At 43.4% G+C, this 16,983-nt stretch overlaps 1 protein-coding gene across 2 annotated transcripts in view; it reads left to right on the top strand.

Annotated features, from left to right (window-relative positions):
- Nucleotides 1-4,347: 4,347 nt before the first annotated feature.
- The window catches only part of BMERB1 (bMERB domain containing 1), a 449,511-nt gene continuing 436,875 nt past the window's right edge, over nt 4,348-16,983 (top strand). For both annotated transcript variants that reach the window (XM_040356926.1, XM_040356925.1), the window contains exon 1: nt 4,348-4,699. In XM_040356926.1, the coding sequence (XP_040212860.1) occupies nt 4,582-4,699 (118 nt within the window). In that variant the 5' untranslated portion in view covers nt 4,348-4,581. The remainder of the gene's footprint in view (nt 4,700-16,983) is intronic.

Below are 16,983 nucleotides of genomic sequence, written 5' to 3'. Positions count from 1 at the left end.
GCTATTTGCAGAGAGGTATGGTGATTATTTTGCGGATCCCGCTTTTTGTCACAAAAAGAAAATATTTTCTTTCTTAATTTTCAAAAACAAATGACCGTTTCCGCGGATAAATCCTCTCGAGGATTTCAGCAGATTTCTATGCGATGGCGTGTACTCACCATCGCATTGAAATCCGCGCCGAAATCCTCTGGCGATGACGTGTCACGCCGTCGCCGCGATTATGACGCGGCGACGTGCGCGACGCTGTCATATAAGGAATTCCACGCATGCGTTGAATCATTGCGACGCATGCGGGGGATCCCTTTGGACGGATGGATTCGGTGAGTCTGTACAGACCAGCGGATCCATCCGTTGGGATGGATTCCAGCAGATGGATTTTTTCTGCATGTCAGCGAATATCCGATCTGCTGGAATTCATCCCAGGGGAGATATATCCGCGGATAAAGATCCGCTGGCGTGTACACACCATAGGATCTATCCGCTGAAACCCATTTGCTGGGATTTATCTGCGGATGGATTCTATGGTGTGTATGGGGCCTTAGAAATCCTGAAGGCAGTGATTGGTTTTCAGGGCACTGTACTTGGATAGGCTCCCAAAAAGTCCCACACATGTGGTATCCCCGTTCTCAGGAGAAGCATCAGATTGTATTTTGTGGTGTAATTCCACATATGCCCATGGCATGTGTGAGCAATATATAATTTAGTGATATCTTTGTGCAAAAAAAAAAAAAAAAGTTTTTCATTTTCCCACAACTTGTAGCAAAATATAAAATATTCCATGGACTCAACATGCCACTCAGCAAATAGCTTGGGGTGTCTACTTTCCAAAATGGGGTAATTTGGGGTGGGGGGGGTTGTGCTATAGTGGGCATTTAATGGCATTCAAAACTGTGATAGGTAGTGAGGAGTGAAATCAAAAATGTATGCCCTTAGAAATCTTGAAGGTGGTGATTGGTTTTCTGGGCCCGTACGTGGCTAGGCTCCCAAAAAGTCAAACACATGTGGTATCCCCGTTCTCAGGGGAATCAGCAGAATGTATTTTGGGGTGTAATTTCACATATGCCCATGGCATGTTTGAGCAATATATTATTTAGTGACAACTTTGTGCAAAAAAAGTTTGTAATTTTCCCGCAACTTGTGGCATAATATAAAATATTCCATGGACTCAACATGCCTCTCAGCAAATAACTTGGGGTGCCTACTTTCCCAAATGGGGTCATTTGGGGGAGGGGGGTTGTGCTATTTTGGCATTTTATGGCCTTCAAAACTCTGATAGGTAGTAGGGAGTGAAATCAAAAATTTGCGCCCTTAGAAATCCTAAAGGCGGTGATTGGTTTTGTCATTATTCAATCACTTGGGACAAAAAAAATAATATTCAATGGTCTCAACATGCCTCTCAGCAATTTCCTTGGGGTGTCTACTTTGCAAAATGGGGCCATTGAGAGGGGTTTTGTACTGCCCTACCATTTTAGTACCTCAAGAAATTAGCTAGGCAGTCATTAACCAAAAGCTGTGTAAATTCCAGAAAATGTACCCTAGTTTGTAGACGGTATAACTTTTGCGCAAACCAATAAATATACGCTTATTGACATTTTTTTTTTTACCAAAGACATGTGGCTGAATACATTTTGGCCTAAACGTATGACTAAAATTTTGTTTTTCCACCACAAGTTTACTGTTAAATGACAATCCACCCAAAAATATGTGTGTATATAGGTGTGTACCAAGTGTCTATATACAGTACAAATATTCTTTTAAAGGACTATGTATATATGTATGTAAAAAACACATAAATATACCATGCACGTGTTAATATATATATAGAGAGTCTACATCTATAAAACGTGTGCTACCCTACTGCGGGTTCACAAATAATATTGTGTCACAGAACCACAAAAAAATATATATAATGACAAATAAAGAATATTAGAAAATATTAGAAGATAAATATGTGGGGGAGAATTCCTATATGAATCCTCTTCCCTTTAGTGTAAGAGTCCAAATGTGATAACCAAGTGCTCCTAGACAATAGATATTCCTCCTGCAGAGTGTTCAAAAGCAACGTGATTTCACCACTTCCGTGATTGTCCCATCACCGTTAAAAATGGCCACTCACCAGATCCTATTCAATAAATTACATAGTTAGTCAGGTTGAAAAAAGAAACAAGTCCATCCAGTTCAACCACAAAAAAATAAATAAACAAACAAAATAAAAAAACACAATACAAACCCATACACCCAACTCCATACCCACAGTTGATCCAGAGGAAGGCAAAAAACCCCAGCAGAGCATGATCCAATTTGCTTACAGCAGGGGAAAAATAATGCCTTTGGTTCATTCCCAGGATAACCACTCCTATATTGCGTCACCACAGCTGTCAAGTGTCTTGGGTATATTAGTATGGTCTCTCTTTCTCTATAAAAGCTCACGGTAAAAGAATTTATTAGTTTAAAATACAAAGCATATATTGCACTCACATCTTGTTGTGCCTGTATGCCGGCACCAAGCTTCTCCAGCCGTGTATGCAAACATATGAAGGAAAAAGCGTTCCTCTCTCGTGTTTTCCCCGAGCCTTTCTTGCGATCGGCGTGTTGTCCCGTGGGTATCTGCAGCCTCTACGCGTTTTGAAAAATGTGTTGCGTCTTCAGGAAGGCTTCCTTGGTACACACCTATATACACACATATTTTTGGGTGGATTGTCATTTAACAGTAAACTTGTGGTGGAATAACACAAGGTGATATTTATAGGTGTTAATAACCGTAATTATTGCACATGATTAGGTCACCCACCAGCAGGGGCGGACTGACCATTGGGACTCTCGGGCACTGCCCGAGGGACCCAATGCCACTAGGGGGCCCCATCAGGGTTGCCAGGCTCAATAAAACCAGGGACAGTATGTAAAAATCTGTGTTTTTTTTTACATCTGTCCCTGATATGTCCGAAACCAACATGCTTTTGATGTGAAAATCTTGAGATTTTAGCTGCCCTGCCTCTGCACTGCCTCCAGGCGTGGTGGCCATCTGTAAGCCTGGGGACCCCATAATCTTCTATTGCCCAGGGGCCCCATGAATTGTCACTCCACCCCTGCCCACCAGGGTAGCGCAATCCATATATTATATGAATTACACTTTGGGGCGAGCCAACATAGAGTGACTTGCACATTTTTTTGTTTGCAGCAGGCCATCCAACATAGAACAAATTAGTTTTTTCCATTTGCGCCAGTAACATCCGTCCCATAAAATGTTGTTTATTAGATTTTTCTTATAACAAAAAGTAAAAAATATCATTTATTTTTCCAATTTTTTTTTGTCTTTTTCCGTTTATATCGCAAAAAATTAAAATGGCAGAGGCAATCAAATACCATCAAAAGAAAGCTCTATTCAGTGGGGAAAAAGTGATGCAAATTTCGTTTGGGTACATCATTGCATGACCGCGCAATTACCAGTTGAAGCAGCCTCTGGTCTTTAGGCTGCCAAATAGTCTGGGGCTGAAGTGGTTAAGGGGGCAAATCCTTCCGATCCTTAAAGCGGGGGTTCACCCTATTAATAAAAAAAAAAAAAAAAAAAATTTCTTCTAGCATAACATGAGGCATAGTAGCGCGAGCTACAGTATGCCTGTCTTTATTTTTTTAGTCCGGTACTCACTGTGTAATCGTAGAGACAAGATTCCGACCCCCCCTCGGGGAATGGGCGTTCCTATGGAGAGGCAGCATGATTGACGGCCAGCTCTGGCACGTCACGCTTCTCCGGAAATACCCGAAATAGGACTTGGCGCTTCACGGCGCCTGCGCATAGTCTGTGCGCAGGCGCCGTATAGCGCCGTGAAGAGCCGAGACCTGTTCCGGCTGTCTTCGGGGAGCGTGACGTGCCAGAGTCGGCCGTCAATCACCTTCCCTCTCCATAGGAACGCCCATTCCCCGCGGGGAGTCGGAATTTTGTGTCTACGATTACACTGTGAGTACGGGGATAAAAAAATAAAGACAGGCATACTGTAGCTCGCGCTACTATGCCTCATTTTATGCTAAAAACATGTTAATAAGGGTGAACCACCCCGCTTTAAGTGGTTAAAAACATTTTCAACCAAAAGCAAAATAGTAATTAAATTCAATCATTTAGACTTTCTCTTTTTTCTTTTTGTAAAAATCCAAGTAGCCATGAACACAAATGCAATCACCCAGAGGCGCACTGTAATTGTATCCCTTGCTCCTAGAGAGGATTTCCTTGCCTCTTCAGTGACGTGCACTGGTACCTCAGTAGGTAATAGGTTAACCCCGTGTCCCTTCCTGCGGTACCCAGCGCTCAGACAGACCTCAGCTGCGCATGCGTGCAGCATCCTTTATGCTCCTTTAAGCCCCGTAGGGATGCATTGCACTGACGTTGCAGCACATCCCTTCAGCCTCCCCCCTCGCTTTTAAAGCTGAGCTCTGGAGCCAAGAAGAAGACATGAGGATAGAGTGAGTGGGAGCAGGCACAGTCCTCCCCCCAACTTCACCCACCCACCTATCACCTTTCAGCCTACCCAGTGTCTATACAAGTAAGGAGTCCGTAGCAGGGAGCAGAGGCAGGAGCACCACGCAGCAATGCAGACATCCATGGAGTTAAAGAAATCCATCTCTGCCACCTTGGAGACAGAAAAGGCAGTGAAGAGCTATGGAGCAGTGGAGGAAACTGACTGGAAGGCAGGGGGTCTGGGGAGAAGTAAGTACTGCTTCTTGTATACATAGGAGCAGCCCGAATGCCTTCATGTTTACATATTACTGGCTGTCATTGCGACTGTTCATGTTCATTATGTGTGCACTGTATGAATTCACTGCACATGGGATTGGTGGGCACACAAGCAGAGATCTTTTTGGAGGCTAAGCTGCTTTGGTTTTGTCTGTAGAAATGGACAGTTAATTATTATTTATTGTGGATTTCGAGATCATATGAGTACTATAAAAAGTAGACATTTGTCTTTTTATATATATATATATATATATATATATATATATATATATATATATATATATATATATATATATATATATATATATATATATATATATATGTTTATTTCACTTGGGTTAATGCACAAAATATGGTTTGTATTGGCATATGAAAATATTATCAGCTATACATTTTGGTGTAAAGAGGCAGGTTACTGACAGCTATTTATAACAGATAAATGCATTTATTTATTTTTTTTATTTCCTTGTACAAAGCTGGACTTTCATTTATTACTACTGAATAAGTACATAAATAATAATAAGTGATGCCATTTTCATCGAATCCCAAATCCATATAAGAAATATTTTTTATTTTTGGACTAAACATTTGTATTGTTACATTTAGTTTAAAGTAGTATTAAGGATCGGGTTCACGCGGCTGCGATCTGGGAGCCCTGCGAATCGCATGTCTCCTGGCGGCAATTCACAATGTCCTATGCAAACTGCTGGGAGTGTCAGTTAAAAGTTAATGACGCTCCAAAATCAGTTTGCATATCGCAGTGCGACGTGCTACAACGGACAAGAATCTGATCGCATGTGTGTAAACACCCATGCAATCCGATTCTGGGTCGCACGAGTGTTCACACCCATGGGTGTGAACAACCAAGTGATCAGATTTTGCTGCGGACCAAAAAAAGGGTCCTGTGCAAGTTTTGAATTCAGCCATACTATATATATGGCTGAAATCGCATTGCACAGAGATCGCATGTGATTTTCACTGCAGTGCGGTGCGAATCACATCCGATTTCAGCTTAAAGTGGTTGTATAAGTTCATTTTTTTTTTTAAATAACAAACATGTCATACTTACCTCCACTGTGCAGTTTGTTTTGCACAGAGTGGCCACGATCCTGCTGTTCTGGGGTCCCACTGTGGCTCTTGCAGCTCCTCCTCGAAATAGCTAACCCCCTCTGGGAAGCTCTCTCCCAAGGGGGTAACCTTGCGGGTCCGCTCCTGTGCCATACAGTCGGCGTCTATAGCCGCAGAGTGTATGACTCGGCCCTGCCCCCCTGGCGGCTGCGTTATTGGATTTGATTGACAGCAGCGGGAGCCAATGGCTGCGCTGCTATCAATCTATCCAACCAACACTGAGAGTCCGTGGAGAAGAGGACATCGTGGACGCGCAGAGCAGGTGAATGGGGTTTAGGTAAATAAAACTGGGGTGCTGGGGGGCCTGTGACAGCCAGGTGTTTTTTCACCTTAATGCATAGAATGCATTAAGGTGAAAAAACATGAACCTTTACAACCCCTTTAACACATTAAAGCGGAGGTTCACCCGCACATGACACTATTTCCCCCTAGATGGATGCTCGTTTTGTCTAGGGGATCGGCTAGTTGTTTTAAAATATGATCCGTACTTAGCGTTTACGAGATGCATCTTCTCCGTCGCTTCCGGGTATGGGCTGCGGGACTGGGCGTTCCTATTTTGATTGACAGTCTTCCGAGAGGCTTCCGACGGTCGCATCCATCGCGTCACGATTTTCCGAAAGAAGCCGAACGTCGGTGCGCAGGCGCAGTATAGAGCCGCACCAACGTTCGGCTTCTTTCGGCTACTAGTGACGCGATGGATGCGACCGTCGGAAGCCTCTCGGAAAGACTGTCAATCAAGAAGGAACGCCCGCTCCCGAAGACCCATACCCGGAAGCGACGGAGAAGATGCATCTCGAAAACGGTAAGTACGGCTCATATTTTAAAACAACTAGCCGATTCCCCTAGACAAAACGAGCATACATCTAAGGGGAAAAGAGAAAAAAATACTTAATTGGGTGAACTCCCGCTTTAACAACAGTAGAATAAACATTTCCAAGTAAACTATTTATTTACCACTAGTTTACTGGGCACTTATACCCCCGACCTGCCTAGACAAAATTTCAGCTTTCAGCGCTGTCACTCTTTGAATGAGAATTGCACTGTCATGCTACACTGTACCCAAATTAAATTTTTATATATTTTTTCCAAAACAAATAGAGCTTTCTTTTGGTGGTATATAATCACTGTTTGTTTGTTTTTTGCTAAAAAATATGAAAAAAAACAAAACAGTTTTATAGTTTGTTAGAAAATTTTGCATACAGGTAATTTTTCTCCTTCATTAATGTAAGCTGATGAGGCTGCACTGATGGGCACAGATAAGGTGGCACTGATGGACACTGATAAGGCAGAACTAGTGGGCACTGATGAGGTGGCACTGATGGGCACTGAGAGGTGGCACTGATGGGTGGCACTGAAAGGTAGCACAGATGGGCAGCGCTAAAGGGCATTGAAAGTTGGCACTGATAGTTGGCACTGATGGGCATTGCTAAGTGACACTGATAGGTGGCACTGATAAACCACTGATGGGCACTGATTGGCAGCACTGATGGGCATTCATAGGTGGCACTGGTAGGCATTTATAGGTGGCACTGGTGGGCATTCATAGGTGGCACTGGTGGGCACTGATTGGTGGCATTGCTATGCACTGGTGGGCACAGATACCCGGGTGATGTCTCACCATCTTCGGGACCGATGTCCCTCTGACACAAGCCGGTGATCGGCTGTCAGCGTAAACAGAAAAGAAAGCCGATTACTCATCTTTTGTTTACATCACGTGATCAGCTGTCATTGGCTGACAGCTGATCACATAGTAAGGGGCCGTGACTGGCCCCTTAGTCCAATCTGTGATGAGCCGAGTCTCAATGACTGAGCGCCCCACAATTGCTTCATCAGTGGTGCTTCTCTGAACTTCCGGTCTCTACAGGTAACAGGCTTCATGTACACTACTACTGCTAAAAGGACGTTTAAGAGCAGTTGGGCATTTTTTTCAGCTGCCCCTGAACTCTCCTCTATGTTATCTTATCAGTACATGTACACTGAGTCATTTCCAGGCAGTTGAGGTTAGACGCTGTAACGAAACGTCCCACACTCCGCTTGAGTGCTTTCATCATATACCGCTTCCTCCCAGTCTGAATATAGATATCAGATATTCCAACCGTTGACAAGCACAAAACCAGACGATACATGTTTGTTTGCTGAACATGGACTGTTTATTAGAACAAAAATAGTCTTATATACAGTGGAGGAGGAGGGGGGGTTCCGCCCTCCTGTTCATATTACTCTAACAATACACTTGTAACCAGAAACATAAATTAACATGAGCTAATTAACTAATCCTTTAAAGCAGCCGATGTGACTCCATGCCCGTCAGGATTTCACTACAGGTCAGACTTGTTGTCACCGAGCTTCACACAGTAGATTATACATTGTCATAAGTATAAACAGAGGACACCTTACAATAGCAGGAGTCGGCCTGTCTCCTTCATTGTACAGAGGCCAATGTGATCAGCTCTCTCAACTAACATGTTGAGTTCAGAATCAAACAAACCAAGAATAGTCTTTACATATATCCTGGGAGATATTGTGGATAAATATTACTGTCCCATGGAGAGCTGAAACAATGGTTTCCCAACCTTTCCAAGGAACTCTAGGTTCCACGGGCCCTCCCGTCACAGAAGCATTTTGTGGAAAGCAAAACAAATGTGTTCAGGAAGGATGTTCAGGAGGAAGTAAACCCGCAGAAAGCAAACAAAAAAAAATTAACCCTGCAAGGCAAAGGCATAATCAGCTAGTATGCATAGAATACTAGCTGATTATGTATTACTTACCTCAGATCAAAGCCCCCGCAGCGTTCCACATCTCCCCCGACTTCCAGGTATCGCGGCTCCGGCCATGTGATTGGCCGGAGCCGCGATGATGTCACTCTCGCGCATGCGTGTGGGAACGGCACAGCAAAACTGAAGCAACGGCACATAGTGTCATTGCTTCAGTTGGCTTAAAGTGGATGTAAACCCACTCTTATCCTTTCTAAACTACTGCCATAGTGCTGATCTATAAGGATATAAATGCCTCCTGCATGTATCCTTACCTGTCAAATGTCTCCCCTCTCTCTGTTATGAGACCCGAAAAACTGCAGATTATGTGGGTGGGTCTGTTGTCTGGAGCTCGGTGGGTGGAGTTGTGATGTCAGTAGACTCCCCGCCCTCCTCTACACTCCCCTTGTCAACATGCATTTTCTCTTGTGTATTCCTTACAATAAATCTTGCTTGATCCCTAACATCCAGTCAAAATCCAGAGAAGTAACCACATGACTTCAGAAAAGGAGTGGGGGTGGGAATTTAAAAAAATGCCTGTTTCCAGGCTAGTGCATGAGATATGTAAATAACCTGATGTTGCAACTGTGATCAGGTGACCTCAGACACACACTGCAATATAACAATCAGATCACTCGAGCTTCTCCTCTGCCCAGCTCTCACTAGATACATCTAACCTAAATAAGATCACTTGTCTGTGTATATTCTGCTTTCTGTTCTGTGTTTTCACTACAATATACATTCCTTGTCACACTGAACCGTGGATCACACCCCATGATGAGAAACATCCAGTCAAAACACAGTAAATGCAGCCAATCCTGGGAGAGCTGGAAGGGAGAGGAGGGGAGAGGAAGGTAGGGGAGAGGGATGTGAATTGTGAACTTTTTACACAGAATGTGCCTCTGTCTCAGGCTAGTGCATGAGATATGTAAATAACCTGTCACTCACAGCAAGGGGGTGGAACAGACTAAGGTTTTTCTCTGTAAATCCGTTTTATTTCACTGAACAATAAAATAGGATTGCTCAGAGCTGGATTAACTCTGTGTGGCAAGACTGGGCACAGATGATAGGAAATCTTATACCCTACATTGTGACATAAAAAAAAAAAAAAAAAATTTCGGGTTTACATCCACTTTTTAAGTGCACATGTGCCGCATGACGTCTGCACATGCAAATACAGGCATATCTCCTAAACCCTGCAGGTTTAGGAGATATTGTTAGCTACAGGTAAGCCTTAATATAGGCTTACTTGTAGCATAAAGTTGTAAACAAGAGTTTACAACCACTTTCAGAGGCGTTTGAAACTCCAAATGCCTTTAACAGCTTGTAAACGAGAGTAAACACGTTTTTATAGGTGTTTTAATGTAGATACATTTCTGACCATTTACAATAAAAAAATGCTTCCAAACACGGCTAAACGCAGCATCTAAATGCACCAAAACGTTGATTACTAGCTGTCAAGTTTAATAGTTTAGGAGAGGTTTTAAAATGTCCTATGTACATGAAGACTTCATGTTGAACTTTAGGTATGGCTTTAGCATATTTACAGCTTGGAATAATGCAAGTGTGCATGTGCCATACCTGGCCCATTCCTGTGGAAGCTTTAAATCTCTGTAGTGGGCACAGTTAGCTAGCTTCCAGGTTTCATGCCAAGGGACTACCCTGCTGCAAAGTGTACACAGGAAGTTGCTTGCTCGCTCGCTTGCTCAATGTGAGCACCATTTTATCAATAAATGCAAAGTGTTCTCTGACTAAACAAGGTGGAAAGACAGGTAGTGATGCCAAGATCTACACCCTGTTCAATCAATGAGCACCTGGCATTCATTGAGAAAAAGGCAAGACGATCTGTGACTGGTGACCCAGGAGCTAGTGGCAACTACTGTAGTAACAGAGATTTATCATTTCCACGGGGATCAGACAGGTATGACACATGCATACATTGGTCTAATCTGGACCAATGTAACTATGGAAAAAAAGTCATACCTAAACTTCAGCTTTAAAGCTTACCTGTAAAAAAGCTTACCTGTAGGTAAAATGTATATCTCCTAAACATGCACCATTTATGAGATATTCTCTTGTTTGGCAGTCGGTAACGTCACTGGTGCATGCAAAATGAAGGATCGGCATACCTGCGGCTGTGATTCCCACGCGCATTTGTGGGGGTGATGTAATCGCGGCTCAGCCATGCAAACAGCCGGAGCCCACAAACCGGGAAGTAAGACCGGCTGCAGATGGAAGCCCTGTCAGCGGTGACAGTGTGCTGCTTGAGGGTTTGGCTTTAAGGTAAGTCTTGCACATAGTGTAGGGAGATGTATCTCTAGTTAATGCATGCATGGGTCACTCCATAGGATGAAGCAAGAGAAAGGAGCCACCCTAAAAAAGGAAATCTGGGGTAGCAGTCATGGGTCTAAATAGGAACATAGGCAAGGATAAAAAAGATGAAGAAGCAGCATACTCAGTAAATCAATAAATCAGCTGCTGAAAGTGCCTAAAAAGGTTTAATATCACTTTAAATTACCAGATTATAATATCTCTCAAGGACTCTTTAGAGTTTGTTGCTCTTGGGTTCCCAGGTCTGCACACCTACACTAAATAGTCCTGCTTTCCATTTCAGTTTTTCAATTTATTTTCTATTATGGGGAGTAAAAGAAGAAATGTTGGAACAGTCCACTAAATGCCACTACCTACTGTATAATTAACATATCACTTTTGGGTAGACTGACCCTTTAATGGTTACATAGTAGGTAAGATTGAATAAAGACAATAGTCCATCCAGTTCAACCTGTGTTGGTGTACGTGTATCAGTGTCGATAATCATTTCACATATACCCGTATATATTGTGTTCATTAAGAAGCATGTCCAAGAGTCTTTTAAAAATATCAATACTCCCCACTGACTAGGGATGAGTCGAACACCCCGGTTAGGTTCGCGGCAGAACATGCGAACGGACCGAAAGTTTGCGCGAACATTCGAACACCGTTAAAGTCTATGGGGCCCGAACGTCAAAAATCAAAAAAGTGTAAATTTTAAAGGCTAATATGCAAGTTATTGTCCTAAAAATTGTTTGGGGACCCGGGTCCTGCCCCAGGGGACATGTATCAATGCAAAAAAAAGTTTTAAAAACTGCATTTTTTTGGGGAGCAGTGATTTTAATAATGCTTAAAGTGAAAAAAATAAAAGTTAAAATATTTCTTTAAATATACCTTGGGGCTGCTAATAGTATGCCTGTAAAGTTAAAAAAAATAAAAGGTGTGGGGCCCCCAGGCCCTATATACTCTGAACAGCAGTATACAGGCAGTCCAAACAAGACAGGGACTGTAGGTTTGTTCTTAAAGCGGTCCTCCACCCTAAAGTGGAGTCCCGCTGATCGGAACCCTCCCCCCCTCCGGTGTCACATTTGACACCTTTCAGGGGGGAGGGGGGTGCAGACACCTGTCTAAAGACAGGTATTTGCACCCACTTCCGGCCACACGCTACGGGCGAAAGACGGGCATTCGTCACATCCCGTCTGTCGCCCGTTGTGTGCTGGGAACACTCGGCTCCCAGCACACAGCGTGTGAGCCAATCGGCGGGCCCAGCGCGACTCGCGCATGCGCCGTAGGGAACCGGGCAGTGAAGCCGCAGCGCTTCACTTCTGGTTCCCTCAGCGTGGATGGCGGGGGGAGCAGCAGAGTGACGAGCGATCGCTCGTGCCTCTGCTGCGATCGGCGCTGGACTCCAGGACAGGTAAGTGTCCTAATATTAAAAGTCAGCAGCTGCAGTATTTGTAGCTGCTGGCTTTTAATATTTTGTTCCCATGGCACATCCGCTTTAAGTTAAATCTATTTGTACAGTAATTGAAACAGGTACATTTTGTAAGTGTAGCTCCAGACAAAAAATCTATTTTTAAGCTTTTTGGATATTCTAGGGAAGGTTATCACCCCTGTAACATTTGTTTTGCTGCCTGTGCCCCTGTTCAGAAGATTTCAGCTCACTTTCTGTCCAAATGACAATTGGATTTTGAAAATGTCGGTTGTTAGGGAAACAAGGATTGGTGATAAAGCATCAGCGGAGACACCTTTTTCCCATATTACCCTTTATAGGGGTAGTGAAAACGATAGAGGGAATGGGATGTTGACGGTGCTATACAATAAGCAATAAGAAAATTAAATTTTATAACAATTTATTAAAACCTCAAGATTCGGTTTTTGTACAATACATGATACATCATTTAAAAACAATTTGTCAGAGTTCTGATTTGGGTTGCTGGACTTCCCCAATATTGAGCTACTGGTCGATTTAGGATGTTATTGGACCCAATATATTTCGCCGTAGACGGCTTCCTCAGGGGTTCCACAAGCGACCAGAATTTATAAGGCCAGCTCTAAGCAAAAAATAAAGAACAACATATAAGGAATTTATACATCATAATTACAATTAGATATATTTACATTACAAATACTATATTTCTTTGAAGAGGATGTACTCTGACCTGACAGCCTGGATGAAATGGGAAACTGACACCAGTTCTGCATGATCCCCTGGACCCCAGGAACAGATCAACCCCCGAAGGGGAAAGACGCCTTAGCCCGATGTGTCCGTGCTGCGTAGGGGCATAGGCTGGACCATAGGGGAGGAAAAAGGGACCAAACTGTAGGGAACACAATGCACCTATTGAGTATAGTGTTCCAATCATATAAAGAAAAAAAGTACTTAAAAAGGAAGGAATTACACTTACTGGCATAAAACAAGGTTTTAACGCACAGAGGGCTGTCAAAAAACCTCGTCTTGTTGTATACAAGAAAGGGGGAGATATGCCCGGTCACACAGTCTTCAAAAAAGCACAGAAGGCAAGTAAATATTATATCAAAAATATAATATATATATTTTTGATATAATATTTACTTGCCTTCTGTGTTTTTTTTGCAGAAAAAATGAGACCTTAGCACTGGCTAACAACTAGGCATAACCTGAACACCCCCAGTTCGGTTCGCAGCAGAACATGAACATGCAAACAGGAAAAAAAATTTGTTCGGACACGCGAACACCGTAAAGTCTATGGGACACGAACATGAAAAATCTAAAGTGCTAATTTAAAGGTTAATATGCAAGTTATTGTCATAAAAAGTGTTTGTGGACCTGGGTCCTGCCCCAGGGAACATGTATCAATGCAAAAAAAGTTTTAAAAACTAACGTTTTTTCAGGAGCAGAGATTTTAATAATGAAATAAGTGAAACAACAAAAGTGAAATATTCCTTTCATACCTGGGGGGTGTCTATAATATGTCTGTAAAGTAGCGCATGTTTCCCGTGTTTATAACAGTCTCTGCACAAAATGACATTTCTAAAGGAAAAAGGTAAGTTAAAACTACTCGCGGCTATAATGAATTGTTGGGTCCCGGCAATACAGATAAAAGTAATTGAAAGTCATTGAGAAAAAAAATGTGTGGGGGTCCCCCCAAATTCCATTACCAGGCCCTTCAGGTTCCCCCCAACAATCCATACCAGACCCTTATCCGAGCATGCAACCTGGCAGGCCACAGGAAAAGAGGGGGGGATGAGAGAGTGCACCCCCCCAACCGTACCAGGCCACATGACCTCCACATGGGGAGGATGTCCCCATGTTGATGGGGACAAGGGCCTCATCCCCACAACCCTTGCCCGTTTTTTTTTGGATTTTTTTTTGGAATTTGCACCTGAACCGGACCCAAAAATGCACAGGACCCTTTTGGGATTCGCACCGCGGCCTCCCTGAACATGTGTGAACTGGCTCCATTGAGAGCTGGTCACACTGGCATGTCATAAAAATTGGATGCAGTGAAAACACATCCAATTTGCACATACATGAACCCAGCCTGACTCTTTTTCTCCATCCTTGTATATTATATCTGAAGCGTAGGATTAACATTTTCTATCAAGATTGACATACTGTACGTTACATAGCAACACAGTGTAATTAGTCCAGACCAAAATATTTATTTTGTAAATTGAATTTACCCTATAAACAAGCTAGAAAATTACCTGTTTTTTCTAGGCCTTTGTTTTTTTTTATTTTGTTTTTCTGCCATCAGTATTATAATTATTTTCTATTTGGTCTTTCACTTTATGTAGAAAATAAGTTATACCATATTGTATCTTAAATGTTTAAAGTTTTACTTTTGTTCACCCCTGCTTGCTTGGTTGTGTAGGAAGATAATGAAAAGGAATCGCTAGTGAAGAGTTAACGCATGCCTGCTATATATTTGATCAGGCTATTTTAAGGAATTCTTTGATTCCAGACCATGTAGAGCAGTGAGTCATTCAGATAAGCAATAATATCTGCTAACTTTAATGAGTTACTGTGAAATTTTATACCATAAACAGAGATGAGTGAATAATAGAAAATCTGCTTTGCTTGTGGTTCGGCAGTTTGGGATGCCATTATTTGCTCTGCTGGGGAAACCCTGAACCCACGCACCATCACAGCCCTAAAAAGAATGAAATGCTCTTCCTCATAGCACCTAATAGGAAATTATACTTTCTCTTATCGTCCATTGACGGACACAGCTCCTTAAATCTTGACAATTGGGTTATGTTCCTGTTCACAGGAGAGGACTAGGCAGAAACATGTTAGATCAGTGCTTCTCAACCCAGATTTGCCAGGGGTCACGAAAACCTGGGCTGTTCCTGAAGAACGCGGCCGCCCACTCAGCCTCTTCACAGCCGCCCATTCAGTTCACGGCATAGCTGGGGGGCAGGGACTAGAGGTCAGCTGACTGGTGAGGAATGTGAAGTGGGAGAGGCTGGAGGAGACCCTATCTTCTGATTTCAGCATAGGTGTCACTGCTACGAAAAACCACAAAGTCGGAGAAACAGTGAGTAACACTACCTGTGATTAGAGTTGCCTTTAAAAGTCCCCAGTACAGTTCTCAGATCAGCAGATGACCTTGATCAAGAGCATCTCATTTGGCTTATCCCAACTCCCCGCCAGCACTGCCACTGATCCCATACTGCCCACCAGGGAGTAAGAGAAGGAATAAAAATAGAGAATACATAGAAGGGAGAGGAAAAGAGGGGGAGGAACAAAAAAAAAGGGAGAGAAAGAATAAGAGAGAGAACAAAAAAGACGGCTAAAGAGGGATGGTGAAAACAAACAAGAAATGAGGATAGAGAAAATTAAAAGGGAAAGAAAGGAGAACAAAGAGAAAGAGTGGTACATCCTAAAATGTACTATAAGGGTTTTTTTAATTTTGTACGAGTGGAAGGGACTCAGGGAGCACTAAATGTCTGGCGGTTAGGGGCGCAAATTACTTGTGCCGACAACCCGCGATAGGAAAATAATTTTACGGTTAGGGGTCCCCACAGCTTGGGAAATTTTATCAAGGGGTTACGGCACTAGAAAGGTTGAGAACCACTGTGTTACATAATTAAATACATGTTACTTTAACAGAGTTGAACAGCCCCGCCCAGGGGGCGGTCCCTCTGGACATAACCCTCCTCCCTGCAGTATGCAGCCTCAGTTTCTTTCTGCCTAGCAAAGGAGAAGGACGTATGCCTCCCTTTGGGCCCAGCGCCCTGAGGAAATTTTTATTTTTATTTAATTTTCTTTTCTTTTCTTCTTAAAGAATCTTCTATCAACGACTGAGAGACAGGCTGGTTATAGAGATCCTTGTAGTCTCCTCAGTCCGGCCAGCAAGCGTGAGCACACCTTTGCAAAGAGGCTGGATCTGCCACGACATACCCCATGGCTCCTGGGGTGGCCGGTGAGCTTTGGCTCCAGGGTCCACATATGACTGGGCTGTGGTGTTACTCACAGTGGACCGGGCCGACAGCTACTCCTATGCGGTGTATGCCTGTCAGGAATGCGTCAGTGGGTCCTCACAGGGACGGGTAAGTACAGTCCTTCCCGCTTCAGCGGGTCGGTACGGCTGAGCATTCCTGGGGTTCGGGGGTCTTCCTGTCATCCCTTCCCTGCTCTCTGTCATATTTCCCTCTGCTGTTCTATTGCTGCCTGGGTGGACATGTGGAGGGGCTCATTTTCCCACCAGGGGACTGTGGGGTGTCTGGCCGGTGTTTTTTCCTGTGGGGGTGTATTTGCTCAGAAAGGCCTTTTATGCCTTCTCATCCACGTCGCAGCATTTTGCCGCCATCTTTGCGGCGCCGACAACATTTTTTTGTAGCCTGCTGCTACCACTGTGAATTCCCATTGGTGGCCATTTTGTTGTGGTCGCACTATGGCGCAGCTTACTATTGCAGTCAGGCATTTTACTGTGGCCGTTTCCTGCTCTATCTGAGGCGTCCGGCTGCCATTTTGGAGGTGGTTTTGACCTCTAGTGCTAAGCATTATACAGCGCGCAGCACCGATCTCCTCATGATTTTTTGATCACAGCTTTACCTCACAGCATTTCTCCTCACACA

Source organism: Rana temporaria, chromosome 6, assembly GCF_905171775.1.
Source record: "Rana temporaria chromosome 6, aRanTem1.1, whole genome shotgun sequence".
Taxonomy (NCBI): Eukaryota; Metazoa; Chordata; class Amphibia; order Anura; family Ranidae; genus Rana; species Rana temporaria.
Note: the sequence above shows the minus strand (reverse complement) of the source record. Positions and strands in the feature narration are given on the sequence as shown.